The sequence below is a fragment of the Xenopus laevis genome, chromosome 8L, assembly GCF_017654675.1.
Source record: "Xenopus laevis strain J_2021 chromosome 8L, Xenopus_laevis_v10.1, whole genome shotgun sequence".
Classification (NCBI taxonomy): domain Eukaryota; kingdom Metazoa; phylum Chordata; class Amphibia; order Anura; family Pipidae; genus Xenopus; species Xenopus laevis.
This window is the reverse complement of record NC_054385.1, coordinates 52905850-52932207: the sequence shown is the minus strand read 5'-3', so window position 1 is coordinate 52932207 and position 26358 is coordinate 52905850. Positions and strand designations below refer to the sequence as shown.

General features: G+C 34.5%; 1 protein-coding gene across 4 annotated transcripts in view; it reads left to right on the top strand.

Annotated features, from left to right (window-relative positions):
- The window catches only part of LOC108698445 (protocadherin-11 X-linked), an 826544-nt gene that overhangs the window by 165159 nt on the left and 635027 nt on the right, over positions 1–26358 (top strand). The window contains exons 6-7 of one of the 4 annotated variants that reach the window (XM_018229934.2): positions 2044–2133; positions 4476–5213. The exons of the other annotated variants lie outside the window; for them this stretch is intronic. Of the exons in view, the coding sequence (XP_018085423.1) occupies positions 2044–2115 (72 nt within the window). The 3' untranslated portion in view covers positions 2116–2133; positions 4476–5213. Of the gene's footprint in view, positions 1–2043; positions 2134–4475; positions 5214–26358 lie in introns of those variants that run through there. 4 annotated transcript variants of the gene reach the window in all.

Genomic DNA, 26358 nt, shown 5'->3' with positions numbered 1-26358 from the left:
CCCGTTAATAAATCGACAAAGCAACGAAATGGCAAATTTGTGCTAGCGTTAGCTACTTCGCGCTTTAGTAAATTTGCCCCATGTCTTGTCCTGGACAAATAAACATCAATAAACTACTTATGAGGTGGGTATGTTAATTTTATATGGACTTTCATACAAAGTAAGAGACACAATACATTTAAGAACATCCTAAGTGGGTTTGGGGAATCTATGTCACTTCAGATAGTTGATTATGAAAATTATAAGGAAACATGGGTGCCATGCTGGAGTTAAGCGGGTAAACACAATGCACTATAGATGCTGCACGTGGAAGTATGTGTAGCCTGGTCTCCTTAATATGATGATGCCACTTAGAGGTGTGGGTTGTGTATTTGCTTTGACCTCCTTTCTAGGCTGTAAAGGTATGACCATTGGCCAGTAATGGGCATCTACACCTGCAACATTCACTGATAAATATCACCAAACCTGCCCTGCCACACATTGTCTGTAAATCCCAGGACATTTAGCATAAAAGAGTTCACTTGAGACAAGTCATCGAACTGCCCTAATATGATATTTTTTTCCTTTTATTGGTGTGTTTTCTTTTTTGCTTGACTCTGTGTATATATATATGTATTTTTAATATTTGCTACTGTGTTCTAATGTTTCTAAGAGATTACATGCTTTTATTGCAAAGCAAATCCTCCTATGTAGACAACAGGGCTGATTTACTATGTACTGGTATTCTTTTAGAAAGAGATAACTATGCTGATAGTTTAGTAAAAAGAAAAATCAGATGTCAAATTTACAATTTTTTTTTGTGATGGAATAGTTATTAACTGTGCTAAAATTGGAACTGCTTGGAAATGCTAGGATTGCCCATTTTATTTTTATTTTTTTGTAAATCTGCTCTATATTAGCAATAAGGGCTTTATAATACAATATCAGAATTTATGTGTATTTGTTATGAGCCTATTTCTTGCCAAAGCACAGTTTAGTGGGCAGTTAACCTTAAAATTAACTTTTGGTATGCTGTAGACTCTATTATTGTAAAGCAATTTTCAATCCGTCTTTATTTTTTATATTGTGGTTTATTAAATTATTTAACTGTTTGGCAGCTCTCCAGTTTTGAATTGCAGCAGCTATCCTAGCACATTATCAGTGGTTTAAATGATAGATTGTACGATTTAGGGAAAATTATTCCCCCAGAATGAATACTTAACCAACAGATAGTTTATATTATATTAAATGACATAATAAAGAATCTTACCAAACTGGACTAAAGATGTCATTAAATATTAACCTTTTACATCTATTACATTGAACCACCATTTTGTGATGTTCTGTGTGTTCCCTTAGAGATGACATGAACAGAAATAATGCAGCTCTAACTGTAACAGAATGAGTGGAAGTAAAGGACAGAACTCTGTTCATTAATTGGCTGATGAGACCTAACATGTGTGTGTGCCTTTTTTTGTTTGTGTGCACTGTGAGTTGTGCGATCCCAGGGGCAGCCCTTAGTACTTAAAATAGTAATTTAGGGTTACCCAATGGTGCATACTACTAGACAAGTATATATTTATGAAAATGGTTTATTTAGATGAAGCCGTTTTTTTAATATGGGCTGTTTTATTCAATATACTTTTATAGAGACCTATGGTGTCTGGGGGTAAAGTTTTCCTTTAACAGAATATGCTCTGAGCTGAAAGATAAGTAATGTAAAATAACAATAAAAGTGTTGCCTCACATAGCAACAGTATTTTGGTTGCAAGGATGAATGACTTGATTTTAAATTAAGAGCTGGAGAGAGGCAGAAGAGGAAGACAAATCAAAAACAAGGAAACCGATTGATAAGTTGCTAAAAATGGAGCCTGCTAAAACTTAACTTTGATATATAGGTGATCAACCACAATATTTTTTCAGTATGAAAATACATGTGTTTATATATTTCTATTGAAAGTCTGCCTGGGAAATAATTGGAAAGCATCATTCTTGATATTGTTTACATGTGTGACTTTGATGATCTGAGGTGCACTTCACTTTGATCTCTCCCCTTTATTCCAGCCCCTACGCTTTCACTGGATTCTTGATAATGCAGCATCAGTAAATGTTGGGCAGCCTACAGCAGTGTCCTGATCACTGTTTGCTGTCTTGGTGAGTTTTCTCCAGATCCTCTCAAAGTAGAGGCCCCTTACATGTATTATTTATACCTTGCATCAAAACAATTCCATGCAAAATCAAAGCGTTCTCTGTAAGAACATGTTGTGACCTCAAAAATGCAGAATCTGTGTAATTCCTTCATGCCGGCAGAGGACATAAACCTGTGAAGTCTGGACTGATTGAATTAAATTGGTATAGTGAAAAAAAAATGCATTCTGTGCTTTTTAAACTAAAACTGAAATAAACCTTCTTGGTTTACTGTAATTACAGACTTCTTCCTCCAGTGGTGGTTACACAGATAGATACATGATTATGTCCCTTGTTAATATGCTAAATAATAAATTAGCCTTCATTGATCTTTGAACAGGAGAATAGTTGCATAGGTTAATCTTTATTTTATCTTAAGGGAATAGGGCCTCTATTTTAAATACAGTGCTCCCCTCCCTGGAATAGACAGGCATATTTAACAGTGAGAATACATTCACCAGTTGCCATGTTCAGCAGTCCTATTAAAGAGAAGCCATGTTTGTTATCTCATATTGAGGTCTATTACATATGATTCTCTGACTGACTGGCTGGCCACTGTGATTGTTCTTATTCATTCATTTTTCATACTTACAAACTCCAAAAAAGCTCTGAGTAGCTATATTTTTATGCATATACCCTGCCAAAAATATTTTATTAGAAGGTCTTAATCCCAATGCAAAGTTTGAAACTGAACGCTTTTTTTTTTCAGCAGTTCAGGGGAAAAAATGTTGGCTGCATAGTAGAATGCTTCTAAAAAAGTTCTCAGCAGCTATTGAGAGCCAAAAAAAATGTCCCTCGACTGTTTAAATAAATCATATACCATTTTAAATATCTTTGGTTAAATTGAAGTATGGGATCTTTTACATACAGTATTTTTGAGTGTTACAAAATGTTCTTTTATAATAATCTGAATTTCATCATTTTTTCTTTAATTAAATGCCATCTTTCTATAATTTTATAATCCCTCCTGCCTCACTTTGTAAGTATAGATTAATTAAAGGAAGATACACTGAGCATCCTTTAAGAATCAGCAATAAAGTCTTTGTACACAGTAACACAGTTCAGTGCATTGGTGGCGGCTTCAGGGATTAGTTCAGGTTATTTAAAATGATAAGCAGCATTAAATAGGTGATAAACTGTCCCTCTAAGCTGCAATATGAAAGACTCATGCTTAGTACAATGCTAGTTGCCCCTCCATTGACTTTAACTGTTATCACCTAGACCTTGCCATTGCACTCCCCAGTCAGATGATTATTGCTCGACAATGCTCCATTTGCAAGTGATAATCACCTTTTTCTCAAGCACATCAGCAAGGTCCAAGTGATTATTCTGAAAGTCCATGGAGTTGTGCTGCCTTACCACTTAGAAATTGCATGGGTGGAAGAATGACAAGAAGCTCCTGGTAGCCCATTGCTCTTAAGGTTTATTAATAATGCTGTGCACACATTCAGCCTTTACAGACAGTTTGTTAATTTAGGCTAGACTATAACCTCAATAGTTTTGTTATAAAGAAAATAGCTACATTTTAGCAGGGTTTATTGTACATAGGTTCCAATATGAGAGTTTTATTTTGGGCACAACATATAATATGCTTGTGAAAAAGCCATACTTTTAACTAGTATGTGAGTAATGTGTGCACTCCTATGGGTAATATTCTGAAAGAAGGGCTATGAAACGAAAAAAAAACTTGCAGAATGTTTGTCATATGGACTGCCCATTTAAATGAAAATAAGTGGCAGGTAAACCTTGCTTAAAATGTGGATACAATTTCAATACCGAGACCTTCCAGAACACTGACTCTGACTGAATCTTAAGTTACTGAATAAGTAGAGTTATTTATCATCTGTGAAAAATGGCCTGACCTCCCTGAATTGCATTATTTGGAATACAAAGATGGAGTAACATCACACAGCAGACCAGAGAGAGAATGTGCGGACAAACCTGTCTTCTGACCACTTCTCTTGGTCCTGTTTGATGATTTAGCACCTAAGGGTTAGATTTGTAGGGTGGTCTGGCCATTGCAGCCAAATGACAAATAATTTGTTCATGCTGAATTAAACATGTTCATTTAACACTGAGACTAAGATGAAATCTTACTGTAAAATCATGTTTAGGATTTTTTTTAAGCTCCATCAAGATAGGGTTGCAAAATGTTTATGTATTAGACTACACAGAATTTCTATAATTCAAATAGCAGTTTTTATATGCCCCCGTGCCCATAATGTACTGAATGACCTGGGATTTACAGTATAGTGTTTGGTGGCATGGTTTAGGATGGGGTTTTCTCATGCTGTTTCTCTGTTTGCCAGCTCTGAGAACGTCACCGCATCTGAGGTCATGTACTGAGGTCGTTTGCGTACACAATGATGTTAAACCAGCAAACATGGAAACAAGGAAACAGCACGAGAAAAAAAGCCCTTTCTCCTGTGTCTGAAGAATTTAATCATCTGACCTCCTGAAGGGTGTGGAAGTAGAGATGAACCATTCCAGCATTCCTACTGAAAGGTATCCAGGGCAAGACTCCTTTTTCCCATGGACAATAATCTTTGTGTTATAGTGTAGACATGGAAACCAAGAAATATGGCAACTGTTGCCCATTGCTCATTTTGAAGGATGGATATAAATCCAGTAGTTAATTGTTTTCAGATATCTCTTGTAAGATCATCATATGCTTCATGAATTTTTGCTTCTATTTATTTGTATTTATGTAATATCTGGTTATAAATATTGAATTAGGGAGCAATAAAATGCGCATAAATGTATAGAAAATAATGTAATGTTCTTTATACTCTACATTTTTAATGATATGTTTAATATGATGTATATTTAGTATCAATATTAATGTGTATTACATAATAGGTTGCTAATTTACTGGTGTTCCCTCAGAAATAATATACAAAGAAACTTTATGTAAAAAAAAAAATACTAATTCTTTTTCTGGTTTTGTAATTTTCTTTTCTAACATGTTTTGTTTATGTTTACTACCAAAATAGATCATTGGTTCCATAGCAATTGGATACATCACTTTGGTATGGTTACATACAGATGCAGCCACTTTGGTTTGTCTGTTTGACACAGAATAACTAAACACAGATATCCCATTTATCTCATTTAACACAGAAAACTGTGTCACAACATCCCATCTAATTAAAGCATTCACCATTGTGAACAATGGTGCTTTGGTATGCTAATGAAAAGGTTAAATGCATTAAATGAGTTAAGATGACTTTAGATAACCCAGTTTCTTCAATTAACCCTGAGTCATGACGCATTTAACTCACAAATCCAAGTGGCTTCATCTGTATTAAATACACAGACTTTGGCATCCCCCAGAAATAATATTGCTAAATTACACAAAACAGATACATTTTAAACTTTTAGCCTTGGCCAGTTGAATACGAATTGTGTCATCAGTTAAATACAAACAAATGATCTTTTCATTAAGAATTCTGCATTGACATTAATACCAAAATCAACTTGAGAGAACAAACTGGGCTGTTTGTTCTCCAAAATATCTACAGTAAAACATCTTTTCAATGTTTCACCATGGTTACAGTAATTCTTTTCTCAGTGTAATTCACATTTAGAAACTGTGGGTTTTTCGAAACCCATCAATGGTTGTCCAGTAATTTTATTTATTTATTATACAGATTATTTCAACAGTTTAAGTTTACTGTCCTTGGATTCTCAAAACTACCATTTTAGCATCAGTTTTAAAAGTGAACCTCAACAAAATTCCTTTGGGAAGTCGTGGAAAAGCTAGCTTTTCCTTTCCCAGGAGGTCACTGCCTTTTACCACAGGTGTCTGCCATAGCCACAACATTTTCCATTATTTTTAATGACAGACAAGGAAGGGAGTTTTTTGACTCTGGCAGTTCCTCCTGAAAGAGACGCAGTTGTCACTGAGCCAGACGTGCCATAGGCCTTAGGGAATCCAATAAGTCATGCATGTATCTATATTAAGCCTGTAAAATTGCTATTCCATTTCTGCTCTGTGTTTGCATTCATGCATAGGTACAGTCTATAAAAAATATAGAATATAAGGAAACAGACACAACTGTCTAAAATGTAGTACACAATAAAATGTTAAATATTGTATTGCTTTGGCTCCTACCATGTCCTATATTTATTTATTTATTTCTATAATAAGTAGGCTTTAAAATACAGACTAACAGCTGATTAGATTTGGCCAGACCCCACATTTTTTGAAAGCGTCATATAATACCCTTTCGTGTGCATCTTATTCCTATAACAAAGTAGTGTATATGCTGTTCTATTTTTTATTATTTAAATGGGATAAAAATACAATATAATTAGCATAGTCCACAGTCACCATTTTCTGTTTAGTTTATTGTAATATGTACATTTTACATGTTCTGTATCTTCATTAAGTAAATACGTTAGGTAGGCCTTAAAGGAGTTTTTGTAGGTTAAAAAATGATCAGATGGTTGCTGTTTGAATGCACAGGCCCATGTAGCTTATTAAAGAAGGGAAGAAAAAAAGATTGCTAATCTCTCCTACTTACTATACTTTTGAATTAACGATTGATGCATAATTTAGCAATTAAGAGCAGTACCAGACTCAAAACAAACAGTAGAATAGAAAGTAAGAGTATAGAAATTAGAGTACCACAAGCAGGCATGCAATTACAATTTGTGGCGTGAGACTCAAAATCAACTCTTAACAAATACATTATTTCTTGGATATATATATATATCTAAGCCCTTAATCACAACATGTGTCACAGTTTTATGTTTAAATCAATATTTACAGAGATGTTTTTATTTATACTAGGTTCCACATTGAGTATCAAGAATCTTCAAATTGGTAAGGGAAATACAAATCAGCAGTTGGTTTATTAATTGAGTAATATTGAAGAGATATAAAGAGATAGAGATAAAGCGATATGTAGAGATATAAAGAAATTCTTTTTTAACTCACATGAATTAGATTTTACTCGAAATATGAATATTCAATGATTTATTATAAAAATCTGAATATTTTAAACTCTGACACATTTTACCGAGTTGAAAACTCGATTCAAATTCGATCAAACTCGAAGTTTTTTCCCAGAAAAAAGCTTGAATGTCAGGAAGGCTGCAAACATCTCCAAATAGTCTTAATTCTTAGGGCCATGAGTATGATAAATCTCAGAAATCAAATTTATTTTAAAACTCATATTGAGTTTGGATAATTCCCTAGTCGAATTTAACTGTTTTGACCATAAAAAAATTAAAATTTTCAATTTGACCCTTAATAAATCTGCCTCTATTTAACTATTATAAAAAATAGCATTGATCAACACAGTCATTTGGAAATCAAACCTTTGAGGTTTAATGATAATCAAAGTCCTGGTTAGTTACTGGATACCTTTTGATATCTATAGAAAACATTCCAGTCAAAATATTTGTAAAATAAGGAACCAAGAAAAACAATTTAATATGCAGCACTTTAAATTATTAACAAATGCCATAAGTGACCAGAAGTAGGTAGTGAAATAGAAAAGGTTGTTACTAATTTATGCCAGCGTGGCACATTCTGAAGAAACATAAAGCACAATCCATTTGGAGAAGCTAAATACTAAAGTAGGTGTACTTCCTAATTCATTTTAGAACGTATGCTAATTTGCTATTATAGTCTATGACTGAATTCAGCTCTGGGATAGAAAGCAAGATATAAATTATATGTGGCTGATGCTTTCATAACCAAGGCATGGAATACTGCCAAATATGACTGGAAATGTGCATCACTATAACTGCTACAGACTGCTACAAAGAACCTTTAATTCTTAAACAGTTGCTTGCTCATTAAGTGCTTTCATTGTGCAAATAAACCTCCTAAGTCTGTGTGTATGCATTGTAAGTAATTCCATGTACTTAAAAAAGGGTGTATTACATTCATTTTTGCTCTGATGGTTAAATTGCAGCTTTAAAGCTAAATATCTACTCGCCTGCCACTAGATAACATCAGGAAATTGGCAATAATCATGTTGATGAGTGTATGAGCAGCACAAGGGAAGACACAGCTTGAACTTCATAAGTCAATTTCATTGTTCAATAACAAACTGTAAAACTTGATTTTGGAGGTTGTGATTTAGGTACATTTGACCTTTCCATAACACAAGGGAGTAGCAAATGTCACTCAGTAATGCTATTTAGTATAAAATTACTTTTTTAAATGGAAAGATGCGACAAAATGCACACGATAGGAAACATCTTTACTTACCTAATGACTTGCATGTGTTCATTTTAATTCTGGGTGGCAATGAATAACAACAATCTAAAAAGCACAAATTGCTTTAAAGAGTACTCTAGGGGGTATATTTATCAAAGAGTGAAGTTAATAGTGAAGTTCCGCCACTTCCCATTCATTTCTATGGGGTTTTTAAAAGCGTATTTATCAAAGGGTGAAATTTCACTTTCACCCATTGATAAATACGCCTTTCCAAATCCCATAGAAATGAATGGAGAGCTGCGGAACTTCACTCTTTGATAAATTTAACCCTAGGACTTTAAGGAAGAATAAACTTTGGTTCACTTATATAGATACTTTTTCAATGGATATCTCATTTAGTGTGTATTCATTAGTAAGTAGATCTAAGATGTGGCAATTGAAATACATACTGTCAAAAAAAGACTGTTCTTGCCAATGCTAATATTTGCAAGCTAAACACAAAAAAAAAAATAACCTTTGGTCTTTGATCAGAGCATGCCAGTGCTCTGTAATCACTAATGAATGGCATATATTATATTAAACTTCGGCCACTCACATGGTATGGGAGAATGTTGAGTGCAAATCTTGATTGGTGGATATTGGCATGGCATGTGCAGACTTGCAGAGGTTGCCGATATCTGACTGATCATGTCACAAAGTGATTAGTTGTATATGGTTGCAGGCACAGATCTTATTCATATGCATGCCAGATGTACTATACGCCTGTTGGGAAAGTAAAAATACCCTCCTCTGTACATATGCATACATGAGCCAAGAATAGTAATTTGTTTTATTTGGCTAATACAAAGCTTTCGGCTTTGTATTATTGGCTGGCAAAACACATGAAAGTACAGTTCGGCTGTAATCGAAATTACCAACATTCAAGTAGACAACACCATTGAAATTATATGTTTAGGCAAAAAAAATTATTTTTATTAGAATACTCAAACCAACTCATTCTTTCAAAATGGTGGAAACATTGTTAAAAGGGACCTATTACCTCCATAAATCTGTCCCACGGTGGCCACAAGTTCTCTATAAACGGCCAAAAATATAAATATACAGTATATGCAAGAGAATTCACTAATGAGAATTCTGTTGTCCAAAATCTTTTATGGAGCAATATTGCTTAAACACTACAACCAATGCTGCTGTACTTTGGTTTCCAGCATTCTTTAACCATTGATAATATAGTATGCTGGTATTTGTATTCTAGCAACCATTGTGTAAAGTGTGGTTGAGTAACAGATGTCATTATTTATTTACCCTAGCAATGTATTATAATTTCCTTGAAACACCCCAATGGGATTATACATTTGAATATCAGATCACGCAAGAGTTTCAATGAGTCCGTTTACATTATTCAAGTGAATAAATACTTTGCATAGCAGTTTTGCTCTATCCAGCCATTGCTGGACTTCAATTCCCACCATTCGTCAGCATATTATAAAGGTTTAATAACATTTTTTTTTTTGCATTGCTAGAATTAGATTGATTTTAATGAAAAAACAACTTGAGAATTCTCAACAACACTTTCAATTCTTTGGTAAGTGGAATTATAGATTTCCATTGAAAAACACAATGTGTCTATTGTTTTAGGTGGATCTTGCCAAGTTTAATATTTAGCTAAAGTTTTTAGCTAAAATAACATCATGGAGAAGGCCCAAAAATATTATTTGCATCTTGACATTTGATAAATCTGCCCATAAGAAGTTAACTGTGCATCAAGGCTTATAAAGGAGCAAAATGGACAATATTTTTCCAATAATTATGTTTAGCTATTGACAAAATTTGTAATCCTAATAATCTTTACATTACATTTACATTACATGTTTTACTAAATGTAATGACTTAGTCAAACACACATTTACAATATGATAAACAAATGCAATCCTTGCTGGACTACTTCTTTACATAACAACCCGTCCCCTTACTGTAAATTTTTAATCAATAATTAATTTCCAGGAGGAAAATAGAAGTGTGATATATTGAGATGAAAGGAAAAAGAATTTGATGGGAGCCAGTGTATTTCTCTGACAGTAATTGTCAGCTTGTAATACATTACACAACATCTATATTCAGTGACAGTTATAGGATCTACAAAGGAGGACCTTATTTATGAACCCTTTTTTTGGCAACAGGTAACAGTTTAGTAACAGGCAAACTTGAAATCTCTGAAAACTTAAAATGAGCACCTTGTTTTATTGTTATCCTCTTTATTTTTAATAAGAACTACTAATTATATACAGCAATGCTGATAATATTTCAAGCACCATGAGTCCCTAGGGTTGTATAGGTCTTTGGCAGTACCCACTATACAAACATATATAGCATAATAAGGATATTGTAGAATGCATGTAACTAGGATAATTGTATAATTACTTCTGCAGCACAAGATGATTATTTGCTCGCTTTAGAAAATGTTCCTATCACTGTCTCTTGAGCAATACTGATCATCAGATGGATTAAATAGATCTTTTCTTTATTATTTCTGTAACTGACGAGAGGCCTATAGTGAGTTACTGCCTAAATGACACAGGAGCTCTAGAAAACACAAATATCCTAATCATTGTAATTTGGTAACGCACATTAACTGTGTGTTTGTCATGTACTGACAATTACTTAACAGTACGACACATTCTTTAGATAATTGTCCTAAGCCATAAAAAATCAGGTTTTGATTTTTTTTTTTCTTTTTTCCCTGCATCATCTTGATTCTGTATGATTATATTAAGCATTTCATTCAGCAGCAGCTATCCACAGTGCACTGGATGTTCAAGGTCAGAGCTATAGTTTTTATACCTATTCAAAGTAGTTTGCAGCAACTCACTCAGGTCCTAGAGATCATTTTACTCTGACACTGAAGAAGGCATTTAGACCTGAAGAATTCAGCTTACAAACCTCATGTTACTGCAACGTTACTCCCTTAACCTCTCTCCCTTCTGATTCAAGATAAAAGAGAAAATATCCCGCTGCTTAGGTGGAAGGCAGCTGAACTAAAGAAACATCTAAACAGATGTAAGGGAGCAGATTAACAGTCAAACCCCCTCCTGTCAAGACAAGCTTTTCCCATATGAAAGTAAAGAAATGTAATGCAGCCCGGAGCAGACCTTATTGTGAAGTCATTATTATTATTTATTTTTTCATTTGCTGACTGTAAATGGAATGCAGTTGACATGATATAGTGTTCTAGATTTGTTTCTTTCATATACTAAAATCTGAAAGCGATTTTGTGGATACTGTTATTAAGGCAAGCCTTGCATCATCTCAGAATCTTCTCATCACCAGAATGGGGGAGCCAATGTCCATCCCCATGCACTGACTACACAATTAAATGGTGAAGAGAACTGGGGGAATGTGGGGAGAGCAGTGACATCTAGAAAGTGCTGAACAGAAAGTGAAAGTAATTGCTTGCCCCGCCTCTATGCCTAAGGCATAGAGGAGGGTCATCCAATATTTGATTGACTGCTGAGATTTTTAAATGAGTTTACAACAGCTATGAATTCTTTAATAAAAAAATGAATTTGGATTTCATGTTTAATTTGAAAAGGACTTTAATTATACAGATTTTTATGTCTGGGTGACAGTTCCACTTTAATTAATTTCATTTTCAGTTGAAAGAAGGTAGGTTTCAAATTCAAATAGACAATGTAAAATATCTACATAAAAGGGTGCAGAATATGTAATAATTAAATTTGCTGAGATTGAGCAAAAAGTAAAATAACCAATATATATATATATATATATATATATATATATATATATATATATATATATTGTATGCAATATATATATATATATATATATATATATATATATATAATGTATGCATTATATATATATATATTTATATCTGGCTGGCCATGAATATTAGAATTTGTAGTGTAGCATTATGTAAACGTTTATAATTGCTTGTATTTAATATATTTGGTACAGTAACTTGGATATAAAACATTTAACTAATGTCTCTTAATGAATTCCCACTTGCATTTAAATAACTTCCTTGAGTTATTATTGGGCTAAATATATACATATAGATACATATAGCTGTTGCCTTCCTTTTTGCTGCTCATTCTTTACTGATTGAACCATGAGGACATAGAGAACATATTAGCACTTAAACATAGAGCTCGCCGTTGCCATATGTCTTTGGTGTCTTTGACAAGTGTTTGGTCCCTGGATTGTGCAAAAGTCTATAGATCCTTGACAACATTCATCATGTGGACTGTAAATTGTTGATGACCCCTGAATCTTGTAAATCACCCTCAAGGAGACTCTCACATTGGAAGGCACCGAATAAAAAGCCACTGTCTCTGTAACTCATACGTGTTATTATTATTGAAACCTTAATGCACCAAAGGACCATTTTCCTTTTAATTGACTTCAAGTTAGAAGTGGACATGTTAAGTGCAAGAAAGTGTTTGTTACAAAGTATACCCTATTATGTAAATATGTCTATTGAATTTCTTTGCAGTGTATCTCACCTTGTTATACATTATATTTGGAATTATATACATTTTATGTTCAATGCTTTCCCATGCCTGTCTTATAAATGGCACATTATGTTTTAAGTATTATTTGTAAAATATTTTTTTAAAGAAAAAATTTTTTTAAATATATTTTTTGCTTTGAAACAAAACTCTGTAAATGCTTCTTTGTGTTTATTTTGCCTGCAGCATTGTCTTATTTCAGTTGAACTCTGCTTCTTGGCTGTCCATAAGCAACTTAGAAGGCACTAATGCTGATACCATATTGACACGTTTTATCATTCAAAGACAAAGCAGAAGTGATGAAAATTGTATAAGGCATTAACAGGCTGTGATCACAGTAAAGACTAAGAAAGTAGTTATCCACCTTTCTAATAAATGGTAATATATTGCCTATTTGTGCTACTCTGAGATACAGCAAGACAGAGATTAATTGACCAGGCTATTGTACAGGGAGTATCACTACTCTCCTGAGATTACAGAAAGCATCTATTTTTAAGCATAATCTTTGTTTGTCTCCTGCTTTATTTTTTTCTCACATACACATATCCTCCTTATTTCCTGTGGACATATATGCTTTTAAAGATATATCAATTTCAACATGTTCTTTAATTTTAAAACTATTCTTGCTGCAGTATAATTTATTCAGGCAAATGACGTTTCTTTTTTTTATGTCAGATATAATATCAGAGGGGCTATATTAGGAACTCCCATTTATCTTATATGCCTCTTTAATAAAACATACATTGGTTATAATCAGTTGAATATCTTGTCTCGTTTTCTAACATGAAAGCTGACCTTATTTTCTTCAATTACAATTTGCTTAGGACACATTCTATGCCTATCAAAGGCAGGTATGGAATAGCTTTGGGGGAAATATAAACCCTGAAAGTAAATTAGATAAGCAATCAGACATCATAATAGTAGTAGTTATACATCTGGACTAGGTTTTAGGTACTGTACACTTAAATGTCTTAAACATTTACGTACTATTGTTCTGTCCTTATAGACGTAAGCATGGCCAAAGCAATAAGTAACCACTGAAATGTATAACCATATGTTCAAGGGCTTTCCTCCAACTGCTCATTGCATTAAGCATACTGCATGCTTACTTATATATATAGATAATGTCTATGCAAACTAAATACCAAAAAAACAAAGGTTTAACTCAAACCTTCAACTTGCATCTTGGTCAGAGAGTGTGGTCCATGGTGCATATTCACGTGTTATTCCAGATCTGGGATTTGTGTAATTTTGTTAATACAAACTGTCATTTAAATTAGTGTAGAAGCCACTAATAATGTGTAATGCCAGTGTTAGCCTCCCTGTGCAGTGTTGGACTGGACCACCGGGAAAATACCCGGTGGGCCCCGACCCTTAATGGTTTCCCGCCGGGCTAGTCCCCTCTCCCAAACAGATTGGACAAAAAAAAGTTTTTATTAGGCGCCGCACGGCACCTACTCACACAGGAGCACTGAGCGGCGCCTTCACGCAGGTGCTACGAGCATAGGGGGGGGGCGTCATAGTAGGGGGGTGGAGGGGGGCCCTGGACAGTAGTCCTGGTGGGCCCCCGGCCCCCCAGTCCAACCCTGTCCCTGTTTATTGTAAATAATGCAGCCAAAGCTACACAAATGCAAACAAAGAGGGCCTAGTCAAAGACCAGACCTCAATCTCATGAATAATCTCTCGGAAGACAGATAGAGCTTGAGCAGTTTTGGACATAAATTGCTTCTAAAACTTACCCTGAAAGACTCACAGCTGTAATTGTAGCCAAAGGTGTTTCTACCAAATATTTATTTGGGGGTAAACACATATACACTCAACAAATGTCTAATTTTAAGAACGCTAGGGTCTTCCCCAAATAGCAATAATTCTTTTTAAAATGGTCATCGTATATGTTTCCAATTGACTATTATACATTAATAATAACAATAAACGCATATACTGACATTTTTATGAAAGTACCCCCCCAAAAATACAGCAATACAACGTTAACAACTAAAAATGACTGTGCTTGTGACCTTATTGTTTTCTCTACTAGATTAACATTTAATATATTATAATATATTTTATTATAAATATTTATATTCTCCCTTAGCAATTACAGATAAGTCTCTAGTCCAATATGAATATTTGTAAAGGTGTCAGTCCATGACAAATACAAATGATAACCCAGATTTGGAGAAGCTATCCAAATATCTTTTCAGATTTTGGAAAATATTAGTTTTATTGCTTGGCATTAATTCTATTTTATTCAGAGGTAGAAACTGAAATATATCAATGAACATTGCTGTATTTTGGATAAAGACCTAAATTGATGCCAGCAGCTAGATTGCCAAGTACTTGGCAGCCTCATAGTACTTGCGGTGTATTAAGTTAAAATCCTACAAGGGAAGATACAGCATATATTATTGTGAACTTTTGCTCATCTATAATGGCCTCAGCATAATAAATCCTAATGATTATAGGCTATGCAATCACAAGCTTTACCAGTGGATTTGACCAGTCTATAATTTAAATTATGTATTCAGCTAAATGTTCTCAAATAATTAATGAGGTAACCAAAGTGTTTTCATTTAAACTTTTGTAGTGATGGGTATACTATATTTACCCACATATTGTTATTGCCAACATAGAGATTATATTTATAGCGATAGGAACACAAGAACCAGTTCAGCAAGTAAAGAAAAGGACACTTACCTTAAATACAGGTACTGTGTTACACATGCATGATTTTTTAGGATTTTTTCATCCGATTTTCACAATTTATTTGGATTTTTCACTCGAAAACTCAGAATTTTGCCCGAAAACTCCGAACACTTTGGGAAATTGCCAAAAACCCAGCACACATCAAAAAATCATTAGGACTTCTCCCATTAACTTTGGGTCTGAGATGCTGGATTTTCTGATTCTGACTTTTCCATCCTCGTGGTTTAATAAATTTTCCGATTTTATATAAAAAATCGCCAATTTTTTCGTGATTTTTGCATTCAGAGTTTAGTAAATAACCCCCATAATATTTCTGGTTATTCAATGAAAATGTCATATTATATACAAAGAATATTGTTTTTAGCGAACAGAAATATAATATTTATGCAGAGCACGGCATGGTTACTTTTAGCAGTACAGGTATAGGATCCGTTTTCTGGAAACCCATTATTCAGAAAGCTCCGAATTATGGAAAGACTGTCTCCCATGGACTCCATTTTATCCAAATAATCTAGATTTTAAATTAAATTATAATCCAGATTTTAAACTAAATTATAATTAATCCTCATTGGAAGCAGGACCAACCTATTGGGTTTATTTAATGTTTACATGATTTTCCAGTAGACTTAAGATGTGAAGATCCAAATTACGTAAAGATCCATTATCCGGAAAGACCCAGGTCCCAAGCTTTCTGGATAACAGGTCCGATACCTATACTTTTTTTTTTTTTTTTTAGAATTATACCATACTATAGAAGAAATGTCCAATTTTTAGTATTTTTTAATAAAAGGGATTTGACTTGAAGAATTGGGTGGCTTTATGTTTACCACCAATAACAGCACCATGAAATTTCTCTATCTCGAATATATTGCTGCTTTTAAAAACTAGTATTCAAAAATAGTGTAATATATTCTGAAGCATAATGGCAGCTTGTGCTGTAGGTTGTGTAGTAAAGGATGACTACAATAATCACCATTTTACTCTGATTTACCATATGCCTTGATGCTAATTTTATGTTGGCTTGGAGCAAATATCTTGATGCCTTTACCCATTTACCAATAAAGCAAATGATTTACAAGTAAATGCCAATAAAACATTCATACTGTAATTATGAAAGCAATTTTCTGTTGCCTGGTCACCTTAATGTGTGGGTGAGATGTCTTGTAGTGCCTCTTCATTTTCACTTTTGTCACAATTCCAATAATAGATTAGGCTGTAAAATGTCTATTGATTTCTTTATTTATGACAATTTGCATATTAAAAATAAATCCAACTAATGTGTAGAACATGACATAATGTGTTGCAGTTCTAGGAAACAAAAGACTTTCAAATCCGCTTCGTAATTATTTCAGGTTTTCAGCTGTAACTGGGCAAGGTTAAATGCAGAATCAGTCAACATAAATAAAGTTTTATATTTGTACGAATGAGTTGATCTTTTTAATCTCCGTTGCTAAGGTTATTCGAAATTATATTTGGAAACAGATTTAAACATGTTGTTTAGTCAAATATGTTTTCTTATTTCTCATAAAAACGATTAACCAATTTTTGTAGGTTTGGGATTAACATAATTTATTAGCTGTTGAACAAAGAAGGCCCTGAAAGGATATTGAAAAGGTTTGTTAACTGATTCTTAAGCACCAACACACAACATTAATGCCAGTTTTCTCGTAGGTTGTATAGGTGTTCACCTGTCCTGATCACTGTTTGTCAAGTAATTTAAAAGCATTTATAACAAGAATGGCTAAACCAAAGTCTCGCATCCAAAAGGCAACAACAAAGACATACTTTAAAACAAGTGTAACAGAAATATTTAAAATAATTAGTTCCCATCATTATATTAATGGGCACGAGTAAATAAAATATAAGGAAAAAAATGGTTATAGTTTCAGTAAAAATAATATATTCATATTATTCATAAATAATACATTTATATGATTTTGAGATACATTTAGGGTATTGGATCCATTGTTGCCATAATTTGTGACTGGCCTTTCTATGCAAATCCTTGATTATTTGTAAGAAGCAATTTTTTAAATAAATTTTTTTTTTTGTAATGCTGATATGTTGTATATGAGATCTGTTACGTGTGGATATTTATGTCCTACTTGAGAAACAACTGATCGAATTCATCATTAGGCCGAGCATAATGGAAACAATGAAACCTATTTGTGATAAGCCATAAGACCAGCTACAAATCTCAACATGTGACATTAGCCTAAGGGGGAATTTTACAAAAGTTCAAAGAAATAGGTGTAAGAAAGAAAAACGACCTAAAAACGGTCATTTAAGGAATAGCTTTTTCAGTAACAACACAGTATGGGGCTATGAATTGTCATTTACGGTTGCCCTTTTTTACTGTGTGCGAACTTCCTTTCATTGGCTCAAAAGATTATAACACACTGGAAACTGACATAAATGTGTTAATGTTAATATGATATTTAAAGAAAATAACAGATTTTGCATAAACTTCTAAAATGGGTATTAGAATATTAGTGGGATTGTTTTGTCATAGAAAAAAAACCCACTTTGCTACTATAGGGATGTATTTTCCTGTTTCATGAATTATTCCCTATTTGAAGACTATAAGCATGTTTTTACTATGACATGTCTGCTGTGGATTGGCCATGGCTTCTGCCCACTTCTCCCTAAGGGGATTTAAAAGTAAGGTAAATGATTGCCTGATTTGGCAAACCAAGCTGTAATCCAATATGTAATTTGTGATAAACAGCGAACAATATAGTCTTTTACAAAGCAGAATCTGGATATTCAGTAAAACTTCAACAGAATATAGGGTCAACATTAAGGGGGTTATTTAAGGGGTTATTCAAGTCCGAATTTATCTCAATATTTTCTGCTACAAACTGCTACATTGTCCCGAAAATTTGCTTTAAGAAAAAGATTCTTAACAGAGATGCAGCAATGATTCCCCATATACAGAGTAAATTGTCATGCATTACGGGTCACATTTACTAAGGGTCGAATATCGAGGGTTAATTAACCGTCAAATTCGACCCTCGAGGTAAAATCCTTCGACTTCGAATATCGAAGTCGAAGGATTTACTGCAAATTATAAGATCGATTGATCGAAGGAACATATGAAACTATGAAATCCTTCGAATCTAACGATTCAAAGGATTTGAATCCATCGATCGAAGGATTTTCCTTCGATCAGAAAAAGCTTAGAAAACTGATGGGGAAGGTCCCCATAGGCTAATATTGTAGCTCGGTAGGTTTAAAGTGGCAAAGTATGTAGTGGAAGTTTTCTTTAAAGAGACAGTACTTCGACTATCGAATAGTCAAACAATTTTTACTTCGAATCCTTCGAATCGAAGTCATAGTCGAAGGTCGAAGTAGCCTATTCGATGGTCGAAGTTTTATTACTTTGAATCCTTCACTCGAGCTTAGTAAATGTGCCCCTACATGTTCAGAAAAGCTACAACAGCAACATGTATGGGGAAACTCTGAACATTCTTTATTACTTTATGCATTAATAAGAAAAATCCTTTTAGAGATGACAGGACCTCTGTCTACCACTTACCACAAATCATTTGTGTGCTTAGAGTGTGCAGAAGCTTTGCAGTTAAAATAAATGTTGCTTTTTTCTTCTTTTCCCTTTTTTTTGTAACAGAAACTAAATATAATGCCTTTGGCAGCACATATCACCATGCTAATTATTTCCAACGGACTTACAGCTTCACTACTGGAAAGTTGTACAGTCGCAAGGAGTCCATGTTATGGGTATTGCATGAAGGAATATGAGTAATTACACTGTTATGTACATTTACATCATCATTTTATGTCACCTGGAAAATATTTCTACTCACATTTATCAGAGGTGGCACATATTGGGGGAGGATTTAAAAACATGGAGTAGAGTTAAATGGGAGCAAGAAAGTTTAATGTATACATTTTCATAAATGGAACTCCAGTTCCATCAATGAGACATTCTTTTTTTTTTACTCTTTGGTGTTCAACTGCATTTGTGGCAACACAATATGGAGTACCATATGAAAATCACACAGATCTGTCAGGTGCAGGTATGTTTCAAAAACACCTTTCCTTTAGTCGTTATTGGCAAGTTCTTCCGATGTTATACATTAAAAATGCGGCAAGGCCTTATGAATCAGTAATTATTCATCAGCAATCATCACTTAATAGGAGACTGCTGAAGCATAGACACGTTTAATAAATTTGCTACTTGTTTTCATACTTTCTTGGTCATTGAAGTAGATTGCGCTAATAAAATGGAAGGTTTTAGGACTTGTTATCACCTATTAATTCTAAAGTCATTAAGGATGGCTAAACATTAGAGCATTTTAAATAGAAAATAATTAATTTTGAAAAGGGATTTTCAGGTTGAAGCTTTCCATCAATGGCTGAACTACAACCTTTAGAAACTTCTCTTTATTGTTTATAAATGAGAACATTAACATTATAACATTAGTTTAAAAAAAAAAAACACAATGGCAATGCTGGAATGGTTGCCAAAAAGTGCCCCTCATAACTTTAAGAGCCAAAATTCAAATTTTGAGATTCAACTCCCCCCTCTCCAGTATCATGAGACTTCTTTGGCCATCTACTCTGGTTGATGGACTGCTGTAGTACATGTTAAAGGCATATGTTAGGTGTAAAATATTAAGCAGTACTATAAGTTTTTCAGTACAATCTTGCTTTGTAATGCACCACATTTACACATGGTGTGTGTATATCAACTCAAACTAAGCTACAAATAAGCAAAGAAGAAAGCAGGGCCGACCGGCACTCAACGGATCCACAGGATGTTTCACACCCATTCAGGTTGCTTAGTTATCGTCTCAAAGCACTAAATTGGTGCAAAACGCATAGGGTGAATGGAGATGCAGATTTATATTTTTAACTTTGTATAAATAAAATATTTCTTTTTAATTCAATCTCTCTGGTCGGCCCTGCATTTTTCTTTGCCGTACCGTAAAGCTGGGGGTCTGGGGCTGGTGCATCCGGACCACATTTACTACTCGTGTGTCATTTACAATTCATTCTGGAGCACCGTGTCCATTTTTGCTTATCTTGCTTTCAGGTATATTCTGTCTTTAGGAAGTGGAACCCTGGGGATGTGTGTTAGTTGTTTACCATTTATACTAACTGTTTAAAGGGATACTGTCATGGGAAAAAATGTTTTCAAAATGAATCAGTTAATAGTGCTGCTCCAGCAGAATTCTGCACTGAAATCCATTTCTCAAAAGAGCAAACAGATTTTTTTATATTCAATTTTGAAATCTGGCATTTTGTCAATGTCCCAGCTGCCCCAAGTCATGTGACCTGTGCTCTGATAAACTTCAATCACTCTTTACTGCTGTACTGCAAGTTGGAGTGATATCACCCCCCTCCCTTCCCCCCCAGCAGCCAAACAAAAGAACAATGGGAAGGTAACCAGATGACAGCTCCCTAACACAAGATAACAGCTGCCTGGTAGATCTAAGAACAACACTCAATAGTAAAAACCCATGTCCCACTGAGACACATTCAGTTACATTGAGAAGGAAAAACAGCAGCCTGCTAGAAAGCATTTCTCTCCTAAAGTGCAGGCACAAGTCACATGACCAGGGGCAGCTGGGAAATTGACAAAATGTCTAGCCCCATGTCAGATTTCAAAATTGAATATCAAAAAATCTGTTTGCTCTTTTGAGAAATGGATTTCAGTGCAGAATTCTGCTGGAGTAGCACTATTAACTGATGCGTTTTGAAAAAAACATGTTTACCGATGACAGGATCCCTTTAAATTTTTATTAGTGGGACAATGTAACTCCATTTACTATATGCATTTACTGTATCCCCTGACAACCCACTATCCACCCAAAAACCCATTTACAGCCCTGTCCCTTTTGCAGTTCATGATAAGGGGCTGTCTAACTTGAATTTGTTCATTGGTAAGAATGCTATTTGGATTCTACTTGGATGCGGGTGCTACTCATACCCCACCACCATGTGAAATAAATAGCTAATTGTTTTTTTCTATACATTTTTCTCATTACATTTAATCAGAATTATATTTAAATCCTACAGTACATTCGACTAATGAGATTTCAGTTCTATATATACCCACACAGGTCAGTGAAAAATCCTATGACATATAACATAAGGCTTAGGATCAGAATATGATGGATACGAATTATATATACCTAATATGTGGCTGTATAAATATTTCAGCACCATGTATTTGTCATAAAGGGCAGTGCTTTCATGCATGTCAAATGTTACCAGATCTTATTAACACCAGATTAATATGAAATGCATTTGCTTTTTAGCAATTAATTTGATTTGTTCTGTAAATTTCTATTGCATGTGTCAAGATAATGTATCAAGACAAAGTTGCCAACATATTCCTCTAATAGCTACTTATGAAACATAAACAATACGTGGCCATATACGTTTCAGTACATTTTCTGAAGTGCCAGCGGCAGTGACTAACAGGTTGAGTTGACAATGTCCTCTGTTGTATAGTTTTCATCATACCCTATGTTACAATGTTATTTAGTAACCTAGTTAAGTTGGGTTGTTGAAAAACAACCAAAGTCCATCAAGTTCAACCCCTCAAAATGAATCCCATTGCATATTGACACATATCCACACACTCATACCAACCTATCTATACACTCACATTTATAAACTATATATACCAGATCTACAGTGCACATTCATCAAAATGTAACATTATAGCTCATCACAAAAAAAAAATATTTACTAACTTTGCATTCATTGCTATGGGATTTTTAGCATTGTATTTATCAGTGGGTGTAAGTTAGAGTTCACCATTTGATAAATACAATTTAAAAAAAACATATTGGAATGAATAGAAAGTGAGTGAGTTTTCCTGTGGTGAGCTCTAATCTCAAATTTAAAATATATATAAAAATGCCCCTTATTGTAGGTTATAGTATCACAATAGCCTTTGATATTATGTCTGTCCAAGAAATGATCCAAGCCATTCTTAAAGGCATTAACTGAATCAGTCATCACTATAGTGCTGGCAGTGCATTCCACAACCTCACTGACCTCACTGTGAAGAACCACCTACGTTGCTTCAAATGAAAGTTCTTTTCTTCTAATCTGAATGGGTTGCCCCTGGTACGGTGATCCTCTTTATGGGTAAAAAGATCCTCCACTATTTGTCCCTGCCTTCTGATATCCTTGTAAAGAGTAATCATCTAGATCAAAAAGTCATCTTTTTCATTCAAAGTTTGGCTTTTCTCTCTATTACACATTCGCACATCACATATCAGCCACAAGAGATAGTGAAGATGATAGGGCTCATACAGTAGTTCCCTAGGCTGGAGCAGCTTTCAGATAACAGGATCAATGGCCAGGGGGTCTCAGGTTAGTGATAATAATCATTGGGTGGTACCTAACCAATTGTCACCCTGCAGTGATTATACCTTTAAATGTAAATGTTGCGGGTACTATAAATTACATATGTAAGGTCGCTACTTCATCCCTTTAATATCAGCCATACAGTATGTCAAATGTACATGCATACAAGTTGATGACTTATAATCCGTACATGATGTGAATTTCATTTGTGGTTGATTTTAAAACAGTAGCAACTTTTTAGTGCTGATTTTCCATTGCCCCAAGTACAGGTGCAAATGCTTCTTAGGGCCCTTGCACTTGCCAGCTGTATCTGGTTAATTCGTTTGTACAGACTGCACTCTGTACCATTTCCTGGGTTTTTAAATAAGCAAAGCAGTACTGGGCCCAACAAACACCTACCATAGGCAGGCAATAAATACAGGGTTCACCATGCTTTTCGTCCAATGACAAGCTAGGGGGCATCCAATGGGGTGTCTATAAATTGCAAACCCCCCCCCCAAAACAATGCAGCATTGTTAAATGCAGGCAACACTATATTCATTGGAAAGCGCAGTCCTCAGCCCATGGTGCTGAGTGCAAAGTGCAAAATAATCATGAAAACATTTTGAAATACTGTGAAAATACAAAAAAGCCACAGCAGTTCTCAGCATGTATCAGAATGCATTGCTGTTTATCCATGCAGAGTGTGGATTTTAAAAGATGTATCTGTTGCCATGTTTGCATCATATGGGGTTAACATTTCTCTTTTTATGAACTATAATCAGCTACACACATATGAGGTGTATTGCATATGTTTATGCCATGTTTACTTCACTACAACATTAAGCAGGTATCCATGATTAAGTATATGTTGCTTTTTCATTGATTTGGCATACACCTACTGATATAAATAGTAGGGCAAAGACTAGCAGAATAATGGTGCTATTATATGCATTTATTGTGTAATATATACTGTTAATGTCTTGAAATGTGGAGATCTTGTCACTAAACCATGCAGATGGATCTACTGTTGTGCATGAAATGACTTGACTCCCACAGTAATGTGTTAGCAGGCAAGGATGCATTAGAAGATCCATTGATGGAGTTGTAGTGTCACAGCAGACTGGCTAGCTATCACTATACCTTCCTCTTGTTCCCTGAAATGCAACAATGTTCCCTGGAATGCATATCTTTATATTCAGTAGATCTCTATAGTCATGGTACCTTGCTGAGTTTAAGGCTAGTGAGCAAAATACATATTTGAGATATGATAATGAATTTGGTATCATCACAAATATATGCAAACAAGTTTCAAACCTTCAAAGATCATTGCTTGACATTGAAATTAACCTTGCTCTTTATTTCTTAACCTATTCAAAGTCATGTTAAATTCATGTAAAATACTTATATACATAAAACGCCCACGGATAGCATTTGGATATTGATTTACTGTATGTTTGAATATACTGTAGGTCTTATATAGTCTTAAGGTTCTTTGGTCATGCTGTATGTACTGTAACAAAATGCATTGTGGTGAAAACCAAAAACTACACAGATCATACATGTCTGTCTTTTTAAATACCCTAATATTGCCTTTGCAGGCACATTTCATGTGTATTTATCCATTCAAACATGCAACTGGGAGAAAGCATATTTGCATCTGTAGAATCTGCTTTGTAATAGTCTTGATAGAAAATGATAAAAGAACTATCCCAAGTGATCAATTATAGAGGAAATAGCTCTAGAGACATAGGTTAGATCTTTGCATATAAAATGTAATACAAATTCTAGAAGATAAACATGCACAGAAACAGCATTTTATAATTAATTTACTGAAATGCATCTCTACTGCTTAATGCATTTTTTAATGTAGGAACTAGCAACTTTCCTTAATGAAGAAATTTTTTTTAAAGGCTATAGTTTCTTTACAAATGTTGAGCAGGTATACCCATCAGAGTAATTATAACTGTTTCAACCAATTAGAAAAAAATACACATATATGTAAATAAACATCTTCTAAATGCAAAATGAACTATGCCCACATCCATCCCTTTGTACCAGACAAAGGATTAACAAAGAACAAAGTTAGCCTCAAACCAAAAACATTCAAAAAAGAGCAGGGGTCCCCAACCTATGAGTTTGTGCCAGCATGGTTTTATGCGTAATAGATCTTGCCAGACTAACTTAATTTCTTTTTACGGAATGTAAGTAGAGACCTCGATTCTGGGATGGCAGTGGATGTGATTTACTTAGACTTTGCTAAAGCATTTGATACAGTGCCACACAAAAGGTTACTGGTTAAATTAAGGAATGTTGGCCTGGAACATAGTATTTGTACCTGGATAGAGAACTGGCTAAAAGATAGACTACAAAGAGTGGTGGTAAATGGAACATTTTCTAATTGGACCAGTGTTGTTAGTGGAGTACCGCAGGGCTCTGTACTAGGTCCCTTGCTTTTCAACTTGTTTATTAATGACCTGGAGGTGGGCATTGAAAGTACTGTTTCTATTTTTGCAGATGATACTAAATTGTGCAGAACTATAGGTTCCATGCAGGATGCTGCCACTTTGCAGAGTGATTTGTCTAAACTGGAAAACTGGGCAGCAAACTGGAAAATGAGGTTCAATGTTGATAAATGCAAGGCTATGCACTTTGGCAAAAATAATATAAATGCAAGTTATACACTAAATGGCAATGTGTTGGGAGTTTCCTTAAATGAAAAGGATCTAGGGGTCTTTGTAGATAACACTTTGTCTAATTCTGGGCAGTTTCATTCTGTGGCTACTAAAGCAAATAAAGTTCTGTCTTGCATAAAAAAGGGCATTAACAAAAGGGATGAAAACATAATTATGCCTCTTTATAGGTCCCTGGTAAGGCCTCATCTGGAGTATGCAGTTCAGTTTTGGACTCCAGTCCTTAAGAGGGATATAAATGAGCTGGAGAGAGTGCAGAGACGTGCAACTAAATTGGTTAGAGGGACGGAAGACTTAAATTATGAGGGTAGACTGTCAAGGTTGGGGTTGTTTTCTCTGGAAAAAAGGCGATTGCGAGGGGACATGATTACACTTTACAAGTACATTAGAGGACATTATAGACAAATGGCAGGCGACCTTTTTACCCATAAAGTGAATCACCGTACCAGAGGCCACCCCTTTAGACTAGAAGAAAAGAACTTTCATTTGAAGCAACGTAGGTGGTTCTTCACAGTCAGGACAGTGAGGTTGTGGAATGCACTGCCGGGTGATGTTGTGATGGCTGATTCAGTTAATGCCTTTAAGAATGGCTTGGATTATTTTTTGGACATGCATAATATCAAAGGCTATTGTGATACTAAACTCTATAATTAGTATAGATATGGGTATATAGAATTTTAATTAAAAGTAGGGAGGGGTGTGTGTATGGATGCTGGGTTTTCATTTGGAGGGGTTGAACTTTATGGACTTTGTCTTTTTTCAA